General features: G+C 41.0%; 2 protein-coding genes across 5 annotated transcripts in view; one reads left to right on the forward strand and one right to left on the reverse strand.

Moving 5' to 3' along the window:
* Positions 1–308: 308 nt before the first annotated feature.
* rmdn1 (regulator of microtubule dynamics 1) lies at positions 309–8597 on the reverse strand. Its single transcript, XM_048265973.1, has 10 exons — positions 8199–8597; positions 7258–7363; positions 4761–4848; positions 4053–4212; positions 2733–2822; positions 2576–2631; positions 2396–2483; positions 2154–2184; positions 1471–1604; positions 309–545 (listed from the first exon to the last, which is right to left on the reverse strand). Exons 1-10 carry the CDS (start codon positions 8310–8312, stop codon positions 501–503), a joined length of 912 nt encoding a protein of 303 aa, XP_048121930.1. The 5' UTR covers positions 8313–8597; the 3' UTR covers positions 309–500.
* Positions 8598–14896: 6299 nt separating this feature from the next.
* cpne3 (copine III) overlaps positions 14897–16079 on the forward strand; it is a 33447-nt gene continuing 32264 nt past the window's right edge. For 2 of the 4 annotated variants that reach the window (XM_048266035.1, XM_048266033.1), the window contains exons 1-3: positions 15247–15376; positions 15459–15592; positions 15728–15907. In XM_048266035.1, the coding sequence (XP_048121992.1) occupies positions 15461–15592; positions 15728–15907 (312 nt within the window). In that variant the 5' untranslated portion in view covers positions 15247–15376; positions 15459–15460. Of the gene's footprint in view, positions 15020–15246; positions 15377–15458; positions 15593–15727; positions 15908–16079 lie in introns of those variants that run through there. The other 2 variants (XM_048266034.1, XM_048266036.1) reach the window with 2 other exon arrangements.

Raw genomic sequence — 16079 nt, forward strand, 5'->3', positions numbered from 1 at the left:
AGCATGGTGTTGGGGCGGTGGTAGTGGTAGCCAGAAAAGTTGTGGGTTCAATTCCCGGCTTCCACAGTTGTGCCCTTGAGCAAGGCACTTAGACCCGAGTTGCTCTGGGGACAATGGCCCTTGTACTACAACTGGCATGTGTAAGTCACTTTGGATAAAAAGCATCTGCTGAATGAATACATACATGTAATGCAGGATGTGCTGTTGGGGCATTTACAGGAAGCCCAGGGGAAGGGGGAGAAAGGAAACTGAATTTCCATACTGAGCTCATTACTTTTTTTGATATCATGGAGACTTGTGCAACCAGAGGTGTTACAAAATTACTTTTTTATTTTATTTCATTTCAAAAGTTAAGGGAAGATTGTAAACCATTCAGCACTTTGGAACAGACAAGATTAAGGCAGATTTACAGGGAATTACTGTAACAACAGAAACAGGCTGAAATAATCCAAGCTGCCCCTACATCTGGAGCAGAGTCGCTCCTCTTCAGAAGGGATACATCACGCGTTGAGCTTCTTGAGAAGATCCACAGCCTCTTTATGCACCTGAGAGAAAAATACACACTTGTCATTTTTATCCAGATATCACAATTTGTTCATGCTGAAAAGGAACATGCATTGTATTCTGCAGGAGCTTTACATTTGACTTTTGTATATTTGTGAAAAGGTGCCCTTTCATTAGACCCCAGGAAACAAAGGTTCTGTGCTATAATCATTGACAACAATGGTGGTCCCAGCACAAATGACGATAGCACTGAAGCAGATGTGATGAAAGTCATGATGATATTGGACCAATTTTCTTTGTGAATGAATAATGTATCGTAAATAAATAAATGTTCTTCCTTAAAGTACAGGGGTCATAAGTATTCACACCCCTATGTTAAATTCCCATAGCATCATAGCATAATAGGCTAACTGAAATAACACCTTGCCAATCTCTAGGTATGGTGAAGGGTTTTTGATGATGTGTGGGGCTATTTTAATTCCAAAGGCCAAGGGAACTTTATCAGGATGCATAGTATCCTGGATCCATGAAATAACTGGCCTAAAAATCTGCCTGCCACTATGGGAATTTAACATAGGGGTGTGAATACTTGATCCCTGTATTTTTAGAAAGAACATTTATTTATTTACAATACCTTATTTCTCATTTTTTTACTTAAGGCATTAAGATCAATTTCCAAAAGATGATATTTTATTCCTCTTTTAGACAACTTTAGCATGGGTTCAAAAACTTATGAGCCTCACTATATGTGAAGCTGAAGAGCTAAGGGCAATTCAAACTATAGCAGTAACTAAAACATAACTTTATAAAAATAAAAAGTATTTGTCTAACTAATATGAATGACAACGTCCACACTAAATATAACAATATCGACAAGAAGGACAACATCTTTTGTGTCACTTTCCGTTATCGTTATAGTCATTATGGTGTGAATGGAGCATTACTGGTACAGAAGGGAGATGGCACCTGTTTATCTTCTTCTGTGTGAGGGGCATAATCTCGCGCTCTGGTCAGCCATGCCAATGCGTTCCCATTATCCTTCATCATCATGTAGGTCTTCCCCATCATCAGCAGGTTCTTACTGTAGAAGTTAGGATCCACTGCACCAAGAGGGAAACAAGAAGTAGTGTGTTAGCCATCAGACAAAACAGTCAGATTTGCTTGGCGGATTCATAAGAGTGACGATATAAGTATATACCCATATGATGGGTGTGGTATGGGATTACCAAAAAAAGGGCAGAGGAGTGATCTAGCCCAGTGGTTCTCAAACTTTTTTTGTCATTCCCCACTTTGGAGGTGGGGATTTTTCCAGCCCCACCTGACCCCATCAACCCGGCAAAATGGTAACGTTCAAATATCTTTTTTTGCATTTTGGTTACAAGATACATTTCCCATCTCGGTCCGCTGGATCGGATGTTATTTTAATTCATATGTTGGTCTGTTTATGACATGTTTGTGTGTGGCTGTTTTGTTTTGAATCTATGATCTTCCTTGTCAAAAAAGAAAGGCACAATTTTTTATTATTATTATTTCCTCCTGTTCCTCGCGCCCCACTTGTCATGTCTCTGTGCCTCACACTTTGAGAACTACTGATCTAGCCTAAGTGATGACAGTTAAGTAAGCAATGATGTCACAGTGCTGAGCAGTACCTTCCTCTGCTTGCTGGAAAAAGGCGAGGGCCTGAAATGATCAAGAACAGAGAGGAACATCAGCTCAGAAAACACCAAGATCTTAACAATGCCCTTCAATCAGAAAACACCAAGATCTTTACAATGGCCTTCAATTTCCTTTGTTCCTTGACTTGGCCTAAAGCTATCCATGATTACACAAGTCTGTTTGAATAGCAATGTTGCTTACGTGCCTAACGGTTGGGTTATTTAACTTCATTTACCTCCTCAAATGTGGCAGTGGGCGGAGAGGCAAATATCATAGCCGCTACTTTGCGTTGGTACCACGGAAGCTCCGCAAACGCAAAGCACCTGTCGGGTGAAAACAGATCATGCTACCACTATTTTGCCCTGAATATGGCACATCCCATTTAAAACTAGTGAAAAGAGCACAAGCTACCTACCAATAGCCAAGTATGTGTAAAGAGGTGGCATCTTTGGGGTTGAGCTTTACTGCCCTCTGCAGGAGACAAAAATAAGTTCAGTTTTTAAGCGCTTCTGAGACCTGTTTTCCCCCTTAATCTGATCATCTGAAATTGTGTACTACATTAATATGCCTACCTCCAGATGTTCTCTAATGATGTAGGAGTTCCCAATTTTCACTTTGACTCCTTCGTAATCGCCAACGTCACTCAGGCACACTGCATACCACTGGCCCACAGAAAACATTCAGTCGTTCAGACATAGCAAGCAGGCGTTTGTTCTTTGAAACCACTTTAAACAACAGACTAATGCAGTAGTGAGAGAAGCATTGAGTTCATGGCGGTCCGGGAAGATTGCAGGAGGCAGTGACAACTACTAACAGCGGAAGGCTACAGTATATCCACACTATTCAGTTTTTATTTGAATACCAAACACCAGAAATAAATTGCGTGCAGACGGAATTTGAAAGACAACCGATTATCCCGCCCCTCAGACTGAGCACTGCGAACGGTAAATCCCCAGACCCTACATTTTAATGTGGGTCTGGCTCGTCAGGCTATGTCGTCCCCATATTCATTTGAAAACTCTGGCTTTGTATTTTAATGTGCATGTAAACATCTGAAAATGTGAAACGTAGACACTTCTGTTCTCTTCTTAATTAGACCTGGTCAGTGTGATGTTTTTTTTTACTCTCCATGACTCACTCACACACACACACTCACTCACTGACACAGTTAGTCTGCCAGCGGTGAACGTACCATGGCGATCAGAGAGGATGAGAAGTGTAGGTGGACAGTGAGTGGGACTAATGACTGAATATTTCATTTAAAGGGACACCAGGCAAGCTTGATGCTTTTTCTCTACGAAACTCCCCCTCGCTCGGTCTGAAGCTCTTTTCCTTTTCTTTGCGTCTTCAGTCAAGGGTTTTCGCTGCTTCTTCGCCGGCTCTGCCATTATACACACGTTTGCAACAATCTCTAGCGTTTCGTTAGCCTGCCTCTGTGCTGTAAACTGATCCTGCTTCGGTCGGCGGGTAGGATACACCGAACTTGCAAGTGGGATATTCTTCCTACAGGCTGTAGGGGCGGGCGAGAGAGCCCTCATTCGCCCCGTAATGAGTCATTTAACCATATACCGACTTACGAAGATGATTAATTAACATGAAAACGTTACCTGGTGTCCCTTTAATTTCATTCGGTTAGACAAAAAGCAGCATACTTATATTACAGATATTACAACAAATAAAAGCCAAGGATTAAATAATAGTCAGAGACTTATTTCTAACATTGTCCCTTTTGTTAAAAGGGATAACTTTATTGTGTAAGACTTTATCGAGTGTGTATATTACACCACTCCCTGTTGTAATTGGACGTGTAGCAAAAACAAGAGTGATTGGCGTAACATGCTGGTAGTCGGCTCTGAGTAAAGTGCACATCATAGCTCATCGGAGCAGGTTACCTTATGAGCAGCAAAGCAGGCGTCGTTCCTCTCTAGGGCCCGCGTGGCGTATTCTAACGCCTCATAGGTCAGCTTCTTCTTCTGGTCTACCTCCACGTGCGACATGAGAGAGAGGTCACGACACGCCCGTGCAAGGCGCCAAAGGAACTCTGCGTCATCACTGAACGGGAGAGGGGTACGTAAGTATTATTTCAGTAGCAAGTCTCTGAATGCATTTCTGGGTTTGGCTTAGCAATGATTTTAGAGTCTTAACCCTAGGGGCATTCATTTCTTTTAGCAGGGGGCTTAACTTTTACACATATGCACCCCTCTCTCTCTAGCTCTCTCTCAAGTAAGACCTCTTTAAGGCGGTAGATGTTACACATTGCATGCATAATGGCAAAGTGTATGTCTGGTAGGGCATGCCTTTCCAGTCTTCTATGATGTGTTAGTCCAGTTTGGTCTTGCGCAGCTGACTTATAGGCAATGCTAAAACCAAGGCCACAGCACTACTCATGAGATCAGCGTAGGTGAAAGTAGAGTAAAGGGCATTGATGACTGATATACAACCACACGCTCACTCCCAGCATGAATGAACTCTTGAGGCATTTTGCCTTCTCCATCACAACACACACACTCATACTCACATTTAACTGTGTGCTCCATCTGAGCAAATAATTGCATCCTTTCTTTGCACACTCACATACCTGTATAATTATAACTTTGTACCTGCTTTTGTACTGCAGTAGGAGCTGGTGGAGTTTCTCTGTTTCCCCAGAGCTGTAGAGATAGTCAGCCTGTTCCAGAACCTCTTCCACTGCAACAAAACCCACCAGTAATCCATTACTAATCCAACACTACATATGCTTTACACAACTGGACTAGAGGAATATCCTCATTTTAAGGTAATTTCGCTCTCAATCAAAAGTTTGAAGTTGTTAATTCCGGTAAATAGACCCTAGGTTGTTTTTACTACAGAGTTACACTTTAAGAATGCTTAAAATTAAGTTCCAGAGAACTACAAAGCTAAGCTCAGACAGGCCAATTTGTAGAGCGGTGTATGCCCTCCCCCTCCCCCCTGACTGGCAGAGCTGGCTACCCGGATGCCGAAACACTACTGACTTTGTGATTAGTAGATAGGTGGAGGGTGGCGCATCAGGCCAAAACACAACATGACAACATCAACATCAGTTGAGGGCTGCAACTTCACTTTTTAAATGACAATATCCTGGCCGGACTATTGTTGACAGTGATATAAGTATTTGAAATGAACATGATTTCTTAATGTCTAGTGACATATCAGGGCCACATTATGATTAATTGAAATAAATTTCTTACATACGGTTCCTTTAACTCTATAAAAGCGTATCCTCCTTGAACTACTGCCCACGTTAATCATGTCCCTTCCCTCCTAGCGTTCTAGAATCGGCGTTTCTTGGGTAATCTATGGGGCATTGGGGAATTTATGGGGCAGCCGTGGCCTACTGGTTAGCGCTTCGGACTTGTGACCGGAGGGTTGCCGGTTTAAACCCCGACCAGTAGAAAGCGGCTGAAGTGCCCTTGAGCAAGGCACCTAACCCCTCACTGCTCCCCCGGCCTGCTGTTGTTGCAGGCAGCTCACTGCGCGGGATTAGTGTGTGCTTCACCTCACTATGTGTTCACTGTGTGCGGAGTGTGTTTCACTAATTCACGGATTGGGATAAATGCAGAGACCAAATTTCCCTCAAGGGATCAAAAGAGTATGTATACTTATACTTAATCTGAGTAGGCGACGCTATTAAGATCATTAGATCCAGTCTAAACGTAGGCCTATAGCAATAACATTATCAATGCATTTGATCTCTAGCCTATCGGTATTTTCTTTATAGAACAGTTTAGTAGCCTGTGCATGCAGGGAACATGCAACAATGAACCTCTTTAGTATCCCTATGGTCAACAACAATATGAAAGGTCTGCTAAGAGTAGAGAGCATTGGCCTGTGTTTATGTGCATGTTTTTAATTAACAGCAACATGTACCAGATCAATGTGGTTAACTTTAATTGGGTGTGATCGTGGCACAAAAATCAAAATCTCGCTATCAGAAGTGTTTGTGCGAAAAAATCAGTTAATTTTGCCATAGAGACGGGTTATAACTGACCCGCACAGCTCATGTTTTTATTTTCATTGAATTGCATTTGCTATGACTACATAAATGGCACTCATGTTAACTTGAAACAGAGGGACTGAAAATATGAATGACATGTGATTGAAGTCCACACGCTCAAATTTCATGAAGCAAACTTAAACAAACAGTTGCGTTTTTTTTGCTTAATATCTCTGGTCGTATTTAAGTAGACCATTCATATTTGATGGCTGTAAGATTATACATACTTTTGATATAGTCTATTTACGTTTCCGTAGCTACACCATATCTTGAGAATAAGAGGCAAGAGAGAGACTGACCTCTTGTGTGTATGAGCAGGAGGATCTGGGGCCGTATTCACAAAGCCTTTTATCTTACCACTAGGAGTACTCCTAAATCGCACTAAAAGATTTTAGCTCGGAGTTTTCTCTTAAAAGTTATTTACAAAGCCTTTCAGACTATACTCTTAGTAAGGAAAAATGACAACTCCTAAACTAAAAGAGTGAGTCTTCGTTGCTATGGATGACGTCATGAGCTTGACTGAAGTGACCACCTTGATTGGCGGATGATTGTAACGCGGGAATGATTCCAAACACCTCCCTTACGATGATGAGTGATAGGTGACAGGTCTGAGAATGTGTGCGCTACACAAGTAGTGCGAAGGACGGAAGATGATGAATAAACTAAACTGAATAAAAAGGCCTAGCCTAAATGAATATTTTTGGTAGTTTTGGTTGTTGTTGGTGGCGTTATTGCATCCCTTTTATGCCTACAATGCAAAATTGTTCCCTCGCGATTGGAAGCTTCTGTAGCTGTATACACATTTCAAAACATCGCAATGTGAAATGCCACAAAAAGGGTTTGTGAATAGGTCTTAGTGAGTTAGGAGTCCTCTCGACTTCTTTTAAGCTTTCCCAGACTTAGGTGCTACCTTTAGGTCTAAAATGCTTTGTGAATTACTTTTAGTGAAAAAAATTAGGAGTCCTAAAGTTAGGAGTGACACGCCCATTATTTTTAGGAGTTGCTCCAAAAATCGCCAGTTAGGAACAACTTTTATCCTTAAAATTATTTGTGAATACGGCCCCTGATGTGTTGAAGCTCACCTTGACTGAGTGCGTGGACTGTTGCGGCCCTCCGAAATCTCTGGTACAGCTCACCCCCCAGATAACAAACAGCAGGTACAGAGAGCAACCAGAGCCCCCCTTCAGCCTAAACACACACACACACACACACACACACACACACACACACAAAGCATTCAAAAAGTTGGCTCATCATTGCACACACACACACACACACACACACACACACTCAAATACACAAGACAAGAGAACTGAATGTGTGAATCTTAGAATGAAGAGAGCTCTTGTTTGTTGAGTTTTACTAGAAGGGTCAGTTTCCCAGCCCATAGTTGTGCAGCCTGACCGATAATAGCCCCTGACATCTCAAATACGACTGGGGCAACCTCAAGTCAGGGCTGGGAGCCAGCTACCCAGACAGGGGCAACCCTGTGTCCTAGGGCTGCACGATCTTTGCAATTTGAACTAATGCAATGAGCTTATCAGGCTGCAATTAATAATGCAGCTCGCATCTCTGTCCCAATGATTAATCTGGTCACATCCATGTTTCGATTCATGTCATTCTTCTTGTCTGACAGACAGTGAAGCTCACCTAACTTGAGTGTACTTCTCATGCTGTGTCCTTCAATATACAGTACAAACACAGACGGATGGACAGATTGACTGACAGATATGCTAAGTTACACACACACACACACAGAGAGTGACGGGCAGAAATAATACCAGGAGCAAGTCTTTGTGAGGATGTCTTTTGTGAAATGCATTTTACTAATCCATCTATTTAAAACGGAACGTCTTTAACAAAGACACTTGCGTATTAAGTTACCGAATTGTTTTGTTGTCAGAAGGCCGATCGGCTTTCAGATGCCCTTTGCCCTATATTGATACATTCATTGAAAATGAGGCGCATTACTACTTCCGATTACTTCCTCCTTGCTAACATTGAACAATGTTAACATACTTACAGTGGCTGTCTGTCCTCGAACAGTTAGAGATCGTTTTAGTCTTGCCGAGCGGGCGGTCCTGCCCATTGGGAAGAAGACCCGGTTAACGGATCGTAGGAAGCTTGTAGTCGCCATGACTCCCCGATCTTACTGAACAGCAAAGAGTGACTGCCCTCAGAACACATAAGCTGTTGTCGAGACAGCCGGGAGGCGTTTAGGTGGAACGCCCCCTGTTCTGTTCTGTCGGTTTCTGACTTCAATGTGGTCTTCATCTTATTTAGCACCATGCCAAATGGATGTCCTATTTATTCTTGTCTAGTTAAAAATAAGCCCGAATGCACATCCATACAAATCTGTCATGAAGAAGGTCAGGATGTAGCCAATTTCTGGGAGTGGCATTTTGCAATTTCTCATAAAATGTAGAGGGACTTGATATTTTGTACGGGTGGAAGCATGACCTTGGTTTTAAGAGTTCCGGATTTGTGCATAACATAGCCTACTTCCAATATAATTAGCTCTGCTTGGTTGGATTTGAAATAATCCAAAAGTTTCTCTGCATATTCACCGAGACATTTAAATAAATTTGTTTCGTGTAAATTAATATTTATGCTGGAAAAGTGTTCCAATAAGATAATAGAATAAGATACTTTATTGCCACACAACAATGTTCATAATTGTTGTTTTAGTCTGTTACAGAAAATCCAATAAGGGATAAAAGAAAGAAAAAAAGAATAAATAAATAGTTTAGATCCGTTTTGTAGTGTTCTGATTGCTGAAGATAAGATCAAATAAGATTAAATAATAATAAAAGTTATAAGGAAATATAAAAGAACACAAAAATGTTGTAGCTTAAAAATGGGTTTAGACAATGAAATGCTATACAAAAAATGGAAGTTCAGGGGGGTATTCCAAGTACATGGTTCAATGACAATGACTGGTTGACAAACCTTGGTAAGTTAACTCAGAGTAGGCTAAGTGGTAAACCTTCTACCACAAGCCTTATGGCATTGTTTTGTTAGGAGAATGAAGTCATACAGCTCTTTTATTAGGAGATTTACCACTTACTCTGAGTTAATTTACCCAGGTTTATCATTAAACTACATACTTGGAATACATAGGCCTACAGTTCTTTCTAAAACCGATACCTGTTTCTTGCTGGCCTATTTTAATGGCTTTTTCTTTCTCCCACTCTGGCACCCAAAGCACCGCCCCATAGACCTCTTTTTCTTTTAATTTATTGACACACATCAGGGTACCTATTCCAAGTACGTAGTTTAGTGACAAACCTGGGTAAGTTAACTCAGAGTAAGTGGTAAACCTCCTAATAGAAGAGCAGACATGGGCAGTATTTTAATTATAAGGGCAATTCCATGCAAAGGTCATCCTTACCATGGAGAAAAAAAGTTGTGCACACACAAATAGAACACATAGAAATTCTTTGAGGGATTGTATTTGAGTATTTCAAATGCTTAAGAAAAATCTGTCATTTTTCTATCAAATAAGCCAAAATTTCATCAATCAGTTAACTACCTATAGCCATGACCATAATATCTGCTTATCATAGTCCAGGAGCCAAAGGCCAGAATCTTGGTGAACCTGGTTTTGTCGGTTAAAGTTTTTTTTTTCTTTGCTGTTTCTTGTTAGGGGTTACTCCATAGGTAGGGTGCCTGGTGATATCCCTTGGGGAATTCCATATTCAGTTCTAAAGTTGACCTAAGTAGCAATCTGTCCATAAAAATGCCAATTTCATCACCCTTTTCGAAGGACAGCATAAAATGTAAACCCATTTGTCCTTTTTCTTGCAGTAATATGCCACATTGTGACCAAAGTGTTAGATCCAACTTTTCTCTTTTACGATCCCCTCTGGACACTTCAAAAAAGAAAAGAAAAACCCAATTTGTAAACCCAATGTGCCAATTTGATGTCACCCTGTAGACAACTTAAAAGCATTAGATCTGTCTTTTCTGTTTCATCATTCCCTTAAAACATTAAAAAGTTAAAAAGTAACTAACTTTAGTGGCTTGAATTGTCAGGTCTGTCAAGTGCTACAAGATTAAAATTTGAAAGCGATACAGGTAAGATACTGAGGGAGAACATTAGGACATGGACCCCATATGACCATGACCTTTGACCTTGAGTACCTAATAGCTGATGTTCATTCTCACTACAGGACAGTATTAAAACCACTTAATGGATTTGACATGAGGATGTATGCCAGGGATAACATCCGCCGAGGTGTCCATATGCAGATATAATGGAGGAGACGGACGCAAAGACCTCCCCGATGCGAAACAGAGTGGTTTTCTCCACAAAGTGAATTCATTCTCTATTTTAGGACACCTATAGGATGCTATTCTGTTTGTCCCTCATGTTGCCAGTCATGTATGTAGGCAACAGGAATTTATAGCACAAAAAGGGAAGTGCAGTTCAGTTTAAAAAGAGGCTGATCTGTTAAATTTGTCGTACTACTTTCATTGGTTACGGAAATGATGGTGGGTAGTTTGCTTTGTTAGTTGATTCCACTGTTGCGAAGCCTGCTCGTTGTAGATATACTTCAAAGGAGGCCCAATGTACAGAATTAATAGCCCCCTGCCAGCCAGTCAGAAATTAGTATTTCTTATCTCTTGGGAATATGTTTTCAATAATGTGCCTTGTCGTTTCTTTTAAAACTTGGTGAACCATGATTGTGTGGGTATTTTTGTATTTTCAGATTACTAATTACTTGTATTTTAATTAAATACATTTTTCAAATCAGTATTTTGTATTTTATTTTTGTTTTGTTATATTTTATGAACCAGTATTTGCAGTTTGTAACAAAATAGTTTTTGATGTATTTGTGCCCACCTCTGTAGAAGAGCTGTATGGCTTCATTTTCCCAACAAAATGCCATAGGTCTCTTGTTGTAGGAGGTTTACCACTTACTCTGAGTTAACTTCCCCAGGTTTGTCACTAAACCACATACTTGGAATACTCCCCTGGCCTAAACTCCAGCAGCAATCACATCTGCCTATACATCTGTATCAGACATGATGTGATAATCTGTGATTATCATATGATCCTCATCTGTGGTAAACATGGTATTAAATATTGTATTTTACAATTCCATTTTATAAGAAATACCATGCCAATAACGTTTACACAGCTGTCGAAGATCAGGCAAATATGCAAATATGTTGTTTTATTTTAGCGTGCCAATAATTAAAACAAACATACACATAACCAATGAGCTTTGTTCTCTTCTATTGGCATGACCAGAAAATGACTAATATGACTGTTGGTTAGAACATGCAGTTATGGAAAAAGGGACAATGATCAGTCAGTGAGTTCTTCCTTGAGATTTTGTTGAGCAATTTAATAAACTCCATAGACAATAAACCAGGTAAACATGACAGAGTTTTGCCAAGAAGGAACATGATCACATAGAGAAGCAAAGATTGTGGATAGGAATGTGATTAATGTGGACTGAGCTGAAGTTACATTGAGTCCCGCCCACATTGAGGCCCGATCTACACACCAAAGATTAGATAGGCAGAGCATACTGTGTACACTCTTCAGCCTGGGGTTTCCTAGCGTTCATGGGCTTCGGAAAAACCTTTTTCTGAGTGAAAACATCATCATTCCGCGTCATTCACGTCACGCAATGTGTGAGTCAGCAGAGGGAGTTAGGGTGCATTCAGGGCACCTCGGAATGACAAGGACCGCCCCCATGGCTACTTTGTTTTTCCGACAGCAAGTGTTCATGTGCTTTGCCATCGGAATGTGTGACAAACACGGATGCCACAACAAAGGTTAAAACATACACTCACTAATCCTAAACAAACAACTGTATTTGCTTAAAGATGCTCGTGAAAGAAAGATATGCAGCTTTCAAGTGACAAAAACGGCAAATTCCCAAGTTCACATTAAAACTGTTGGACATGAAAGGCCACATGGACTACAAACGAACTACAACGTGACGAAAAAAGTGATGACGAGCCCCTGACTGGGCAACTCTGTTAGCAAAATCAGAGCCCGTCTACAGAGAGCCTTGCCACGCCGTATTAAGTCCTATTGTACTGAATTTTGGATGCAGTTCCACCAGAGTTCCACTGGGGGCGATCGCCATGAGTGCAGAATGAATGGGAGTCAATGGAGCTAGACGGCTAAAATTGTCTCTTTCACCTGATTGTCGTTGACAAATCTCAGATTTGATTGTAGTTTGTATAACTTCAACATGGGTTATAGGTCAAAAGTTGAATGAACGAGTACTTATGTCCTTTTGATTTCTTACAGGTTGGGTCGTTGTTGCACATAACACACTAGCAATGTGCTAATGAATGACGTCATTGACACATTTGAAAGGCTTTTAAGAACAATTAAGTGACTTTAAAAAATATAATACTCAACCAAGTGTATTTTCTTTGCCTCCCCTTTCGAATACAATACTCAAATTACTTGAAAAAAATAATATTTCCCGAGAAAAGTGGATTTTGAGGGGTACAGCTCCATAGACCTCCATGCATTCTGCACTCGTGGACGAGCGCCCTCATGTGGAACCACAGAAGGAACTGCAACCAGTTCAGAAACCGGAAGTTTTCCGAGAGTGACAGTTCTCTCCTTATTAGACATTCTCTGGCAAAATCTAGCCCCAGTTTCCGACCTCTGACTCACACATTAAGTGACGTGAATGATGCGGAATGATGATGTTTTCACTCAAAGGTTTTTCCAAAGCCCATGAACGCTAGGTTAAATAATTTGTTGTGGCATCCGTGTTTGTCACACATTCCGACGGCAAAGCACATGAACACTTGCTGTGGGAAAAACAAAGTAGCCACGGGGGCGGTCCTTGTCATTCCGAAGTGCCTTAAATGCATGGAGGTATAATATATAACTGGAGAGAGTGACTAAGTCCCGCCCCCATTCATTTCAATGGCCCATGCTAGGCTAGCTACTTCAGCCAAAAAAGTTTGAAATTGACCGCAGCCATCTTTATGAAAATGGCGTTTCATGGGTGTTCGTTTCCGGCACCAGCTAGAATTAGCCTATTAGATTTCACGTTACAGACAGAGACAACGTCAGGTACAACGGTATGTCGTTGATGAGGATTGGACATTCCCTCAGAGGAAAAGAATTTGTTCAGGAACGCGCTTCACTTCACCTCGTTATAAGCGCAAATTTATTTAATTGGATAACATTTTGGGAATGGTGGTAGAAGTTTGCCTTGTCTCTGAAGTCCTAGGTTATTTAATGTGATATATTTATTTGTGATAATAAACAATGCGAATCAATATTGAGTCACTTTAGGCTACACACATAATGATGCTATATTTGGACAGGCTGAAGGCCTATTACGAAATAGGCTATCTAACGAAAATGGCTATAATTAAGTAGACATGGGATGTAAGAAACTTGTGGATAGCTGGGATTTTTGCTGCACCGCAGTGTGAATTTGCAGCTTGTTAAGCCTAGGCTACATTTGCAGGCAGACGAAATGAAGCCAACGCAAGTTAAACTTCCGATAGAAGCGCACATCCCTCGGGTATTGTGGTTCGAGCAGGCATAGAGTCTGCAACTGTTGTTGGACATTTGGCTTTTGCCTGGACTGACAGCCTGAACATTTAAATCAAATGCATAGCCTAATCATGTCAATGTTGCAAGAAAGCAAAGGAAATAAGTCATTGACATTTGTTTCGTTTTAAATCACTTGGGGAGACATAGGTTATATGATCCAGACGTTGCGTTGTACAGAACTACAGGCTGTGCGTTTTAAAATAGTCTTCATACACAACGCAATGAGTAGGCTAATAATTGGATATAGGTCATTGCTATGCATCTGCCAAAGTGTATGGTCATAGTCAGTTACTTTAAGGTAATTACTTGGCACCCCGCATATACGGCAAATAATAGCCTAATATGACAACATTAACATTTTTCTTTTATTTACCACAAAGTCCGGTAATACAGCCTAAACCATGTAGGCATTAAGTCAAGTATCAGTAGCTTAATCCAAGTAGTTAGTTGTTTTATTTGTCGTCTTCCAGAAATGCAAACCAACATGGATGGCGAGGGGCGCCGTGCCCAACACTAAACTTCGTGCATGAGCTGTCATCTACCAATCTGCAAACTGGTGCCGGAAGTTGCAACCATGTAACGCCATGTTTTCAAAAATGTCGGCGGCCAAATGCCATGCTAAGTGGCTGAAGCTAACCCTTCAAATCCTGACCCCCTGCTTGAATGCACCAAAAGTAGCCATGGGGACGGTCCTTGTTATTCCGAAGTGCCCTGAATGCACCATCTAGTTCATGGGCTTCGGAAAAACCTTTCTCCGAGTGAAAACATCATCATTCAGCGTCATTCACGTCACTAATGTGTGAGTCAGAGGTCGGAAACTGGGGCTAGATTTTGCTAACAGAGTTGCCCAGTTAGGGGCTGGTCATCACTTTTGTACGTCGTCACGTTGTAGTTCGTTTGTAGTCCATGTGGCCTTTCATGTCCAACAGTTTTAATGTGAACTTGGGAATTTGCCCTTTTTATCACTTGAAAGCTGCATATCTTTCTTTCACGAGCATCTTACACTATATTTTAAGCAAATACAGTTGTTTGTTTAGGATTAGTGAGTGTATGTTTTAACCTTTGTTGTGGCATCCGTGTTTGTCACACATTCCGATGGCAAAGCACATGAACACTTGCTGTCGGAAAAACAAAGTAGTCATGGGGGCGGTCCTTGTCATTCCGAGGTGCTCTGAATGCACCATCCGTCTCGCCTTTCGCTCAGATCGACCCACCCAGTGACATCACAGAGTCAGGCTAACATTTACGACACGGCTGTCATATTTTCCAGTTATTTTCAACATTTTGAACTAGTACGTATGAATTAGATGACCTTTACTTAGACTATGGATTGCAGTTGTAACTTACATTGGTATATTATTGTCTTTGTAGCCGTCATAGTCTGTTTCACTTTGAAGTGTGTGTAACGTATGTTGATAACATTGATTGTCTTTTCTGTAACGTTAACATTAACGTTGTGTTTGAGCAGCTAACGTAACTTAAGTTAATGTTTACGTGTGAATTTATGGTAACGAGTCATGAGTCATGGTAGACATGTGAAGGTGTCCAGTTAGATATACCTATTATCTCGTTGCACACCGCAATAGTTATGCTAACCCGCTAGCTATAGGTGGCTTTGGTATGCGTAATCCTTGCCATTTGCTTGCTTGGTAAAGTTGACTCTTTAATTATATAATTGTTTATTAGTCATAAGATGTACAGTTCCAATGTAATGCAGAAGCTGTGTTTCAGGCATGGCGGGGCAGTGTGTGACAAAAGTGGAACTGACCGTATCTTGTGAACATCTGCTGGACAGAGATGTAACATCCAAGTCTGATCCACTGTGTGTCTTGCTGATGAACTCCTCAGAATCACAGTGGTTTGAGGTGAGAGCAGTCTGATTCTCTCTTCTTTGCACATGGGATACAATATGTAATGCAATATCTGTGTGAGGAAGTTAGGAAACTTCAGTCAGTTCCTATTACAAATAACGTTAACTTATACTCAATTCAAACTTGTAGGTGGGCCGCACTGAGAAGGTGCAGAACTGCCTCAACCCAAAGTTTGCCAAGAAGTTTATGTTGGATTACTACTTTGAGGTGGTACAGAAGGTTAAGTTTGGCATTTACGACATTGACAACGCAACAGTGGATCTTGGTGATGATGACTTCCTTGGAGAGTTCGAGTGCACACTTGGTCAGGTAAGCACTTTATGTCCATGCATCATAGTTAAGGGGGTACCTTCAACTAAAATGCACAGGCACCGAGTCCAAGCTTCTGCAGAGCTGCTGCTGTGACAAGCTTGAGAGAGCCAGAGAAGAATTCTTCTCTATCAAATGATCAGACAGATTATTGAGGATAGAAAGAAAGTAG

This window comes from Alosa alosa, chromosome 16, assembly GCF_017589495.1.
Source record: "Alosa alosa isolate M-15738 ecotype Scorff River chromosome 16, AALO_Geno_1.1, whole genome shotgun sequence".
Classification (NCBI taxonomy): Eukaryota; Metazoa; Chordata; class Actinopteri; order Clupeiformes; family Clupeidae; genus Alosa; species Alosa alosa.

Coding starts and splice junctions, on each gene's coding strand:
- rmdn1 (XM_048265973.1), bottom strand. CDS start 8,312: ATGGCGACTACAAGCTTCCTACGATCCGTTAACCGGGTCTTCTTCCCA. Junction 4,213..4,760: donor CTACTGCAGTACAAAAGCAG/GTACAAAGTTAT, acceptor TCTCCCGTTCAG/TGATGACGCAGAGTTCCTTT. Junction 546..1,470: donor ACACAGAAGAAGATAAACAG/GTGCCATCTCCC, acceptor TTTTTCTCTCAG/GTGCATAAAGAGGCTGTGGA.